The sequence below is a fragment of the Fopius arisanus genome, unplaced genomic scaffold (genome assembly GCF_000806365.1).
Source record: "Fopius arisanus strain USDA-PBARC FA_bdor unplaced genomic scaffold, ASM80636v1 scaffold00001, whole genome shotgun sequence".
Classification (NCBI taxonomy): Eukaryota; Metazoa; Arthropoda; class Insecta; order Hymenoptera; family Braconidae; genus Fopius; species Fopius arisanus.
This window is the reverse complement of record NW_011887740.1, coordinates 2,491,095-2,494,074: the sequence shown is the minus strand read 5'-3', so window position 1 is coordinate 2,494,074 and position 2,980 is coordinate 2,491,095. Positions and strand designations below refer to the sequence as shown.

The window sequence follows — 2,980 nt, the reverse complement described above, 5'->3', positions numbered from 1 at the left end:
CTAAAAGTCAGATATTTGGACGAGCGATAAACCCACGATAATCATCAATTCCTCGAAATAAATGAAATTAGAATAAAACCCACGGGATTAACTGTACCTCAAATTCCGTGTCACGAGTAAAACAGATAATCTTTTTCTATTTCGAAGTGCCACGCATTAACAAAAAATGTGATCCGTTAGAGTTGGCATTTTGATGAATTTCGAGAAATTCGAAAAACTGAGGGTACGATGGATTGAAATAATGAAATAAAAATGTAAAAAATAGAAGGAGGCGGTGGAAGGAGGTGCGGCTATTTGCCATGTTCCTGGGGTTTGGGTGGTGGCCAGGGTCGACCTAGAGGTGGGAATTCTACTTCATGGTGTTGTCCCATTAGTGAATAAACTTTCGGGCTCGTGCGTTCGAACCGCGGGACAATGTACACGACCACACGACAAATAACTCATACCCACACAAACGCATACGCAAATAGAAAGAGGAGAAAAAAAATAACACATGTGGATCCTCGGACCCGGGGTGGGGACCTCGCCTGGCAAAGGTGGTGGGAGAAACGCCAAATATAAAGGTATATAAGGTAAAGAGCTTGTCGGATGGACCACACGAAATTTTCACCACGTGTGAGCAAGTGTTACAAGACAACGCGACAACAATCTCAAGAGATTCATCATCAATTCGCGTGTTCTCAACCGAGATTATTCCAAGTTGACTGGCTATTTAGTTTGGAGATACACAAAACGTGAAAATGAAATCGTTCTTGACAATCGTGTGTCTATCGATGGCAGTGGTCGCTATCAGCGGCCAGGATATCACCGAGTGCTTGCGACAGGACAGTATCTCCTGCGTCCAGAAGAGCCTCTACAGGCATGCCAAAAATTTCTTCGGCAAAGACAACCTGGAGATCGTTAACGGTCTCTCCTTGGTTAAGAGTGCAGACAGGGGCTCTAGAACTGGTAATGAAGTGTTTTACGATCAGGAGATCGAAGCTGCATCCAATGTCGCTGACAGGCAGAGCGCACTCGAGAATTTCGTTGGAGAAGAGGTCAGCGATTTCCTGACTGGTCGCAGTTTGAGGGTAAGTTCACTCGAAATTCAATCTCTTGGTGGAAGAGATCGAATGGATTTTTCAATTTCACGTATTTACTGCGTTTCCAGATCAACTTCGCCCCAGCTGTTCAGAAAATGGGTGAGTCTGCACGCGCCATGGTTGCCTCAGTTCCCCAGGAAGTGCAGCAGGCCGCTGATGCCACCAGCGAGATTTTTGAAGGTAAAGATCGACCTGTCTTTGAAATAGCTTAACGAAATGGGTCAATCCGACTGTTTATTAGTCTGGATTTTTTTATTATGAATATTTAATTATCGAGATTAAAACAAGCTCAATCAATAATTAAAGTAACCTTCGCTCATTATCATTGTTCGTTGGAAAGAAATATTTGAAAAAATATCAATATTTTCAATTGCCATATGGATGTCTTGAAATTAGTACATCACAGGTAAATTTCCAAAAATAAATGACGAGTTTGAATTGTTCTCAGGTCGTGGAAAGAAGAAGCTCATTAAGCAAATCCTCCCTCTCCTGATCGCCGCTAAAGTGAAAATCGGTGTTCTGGCGACTCTCGCCTACTTCGGAATTGCCCTTCTCGCCAAGAAGGCTCTGATTGCCTCAGTGCTCTCCATCATCTTCTCGGCTTTCGTTGGACTGAGGTCACTGTGGTCTAAGGGCGCCTCCCACGACGTCACTGGATACAATGCTGGTGGCTGGAGCAATGGTAACAGCGGTGGATGGTCAGCACCTGCTTCATCTGGTGGATGGTCCAGCGGTGGTGGTTGGGAGGATGGACACGCCGGATACGCATCTGCTCAGAGCCAGGCATTCTCCGGCTATCACCACTGAAATCTAGCGCAAAAACACCAACAGCTGCCAAATAATTACACCTACGATAATATTTAACGCTCCATCGGCATTCGTTGAATCCAAGATGAAGCCAAATGTTCGCCTGGGCATGTAGCGAAATTCCCCGCAGTCCATGGGGATTTATTTATTTTTTTATTTATCGTTGTTTGTAAGAATGGCCTTGACCAATTATCAATGGCTCAATGTATATATATTATTATATATATTTGACAATTTTTGTATTTTTCTACATGAAAACAAATGTATATTTTAAGCATCTGCCTCTCTCTGTCGACGACGCGCACTCCGCGCATTTCACTCTGCCAACTTTTGTTAAATAGTAATTACTCTGTCATTTTCTCTTCATAGTTTTGTAACACTTGCGAATTCACTTGTAATTAATCAAGGGAATCACTTTTTCATGTCTCTAGATTCATTATGGATGAAAAAGAAGAATTGAAATACAAAATTTTCCATTACATGCTTTTCGTGATATTTTTTTGTCGCTGTTTTCAGTTTTGATCTTGTGAGAAATTTAATTGGGTGAAATTGGGATGGAGGGGGGAGAGGTGATTGGGAGGCGATGCACGAGTCCCTAAAAAACCAGGAGATATTAACAAAAAAAACGATTGTCCCAGTTTTGAGTTCCCCGGGGATCGCATTCCCGGCAAATTGACGTGACTTTCTCGCATTTCTTGGAACATCGCATGGAGTTTGTTTTTCTTTTTTTTTTTTGTGAGTGTAGATATTTATTCATACAGAATTTCGATCGTACTGAGCCCGTTATACCGTGACATCGCGTGTATCGTTGAGAAAACTTGAATTCCAAACTGGCACTTGGATCGGAACAACTTCGTTGTACTTTAAGTGACACAGGAGATGATGTGTCAACAGAAATGACCATTGATATGGGGCCAGTAGGACGAATTTCAAGGAATTTCTAGTAATTATGCCTGGGATTTTTTATGACGGATACCGTTTTTAATTCTGAGCAGTTCGGGAGTGAATTAATTTGAATATTTTAGGAGATGATTTATGGTTGATTAACAGGGAGGCAATTCAAACGATAAAAAAAAATGATTTTATCTCAA

At 41.9% G+C, this 2,980-nt stretch overlaps 1 protein-coding gene across 1 annotated transcript; it reads left to right on the top strand.

The window, feature by feature from the left end:
• The first annotated feature begins 599 nt into the window (after positions 1 to 599).
• Osi6 (DUF1676 domain-containing protein Osi6) lies at positions 600 to 2,368 on the top strand. Its single transcript, XM_011316253.1, has 3 exons — positions 600 to 1,070; positions 1,151 to 1,262; positions 1,531 to 2,368. Exons 1-3 carry the CDS (start codon positions 741 to 743, stop codon positions 1,887 to 1,889), a joined length of 801 nt encoding a protein of 266 aa, XP_011314555.1. The 5' UTR covers positions 600 to 740; the 3' UTR covers positions 1,890 to 2,368.
• Positions 2,369 to 2,980: the final 612 nt, after the last annotated feature.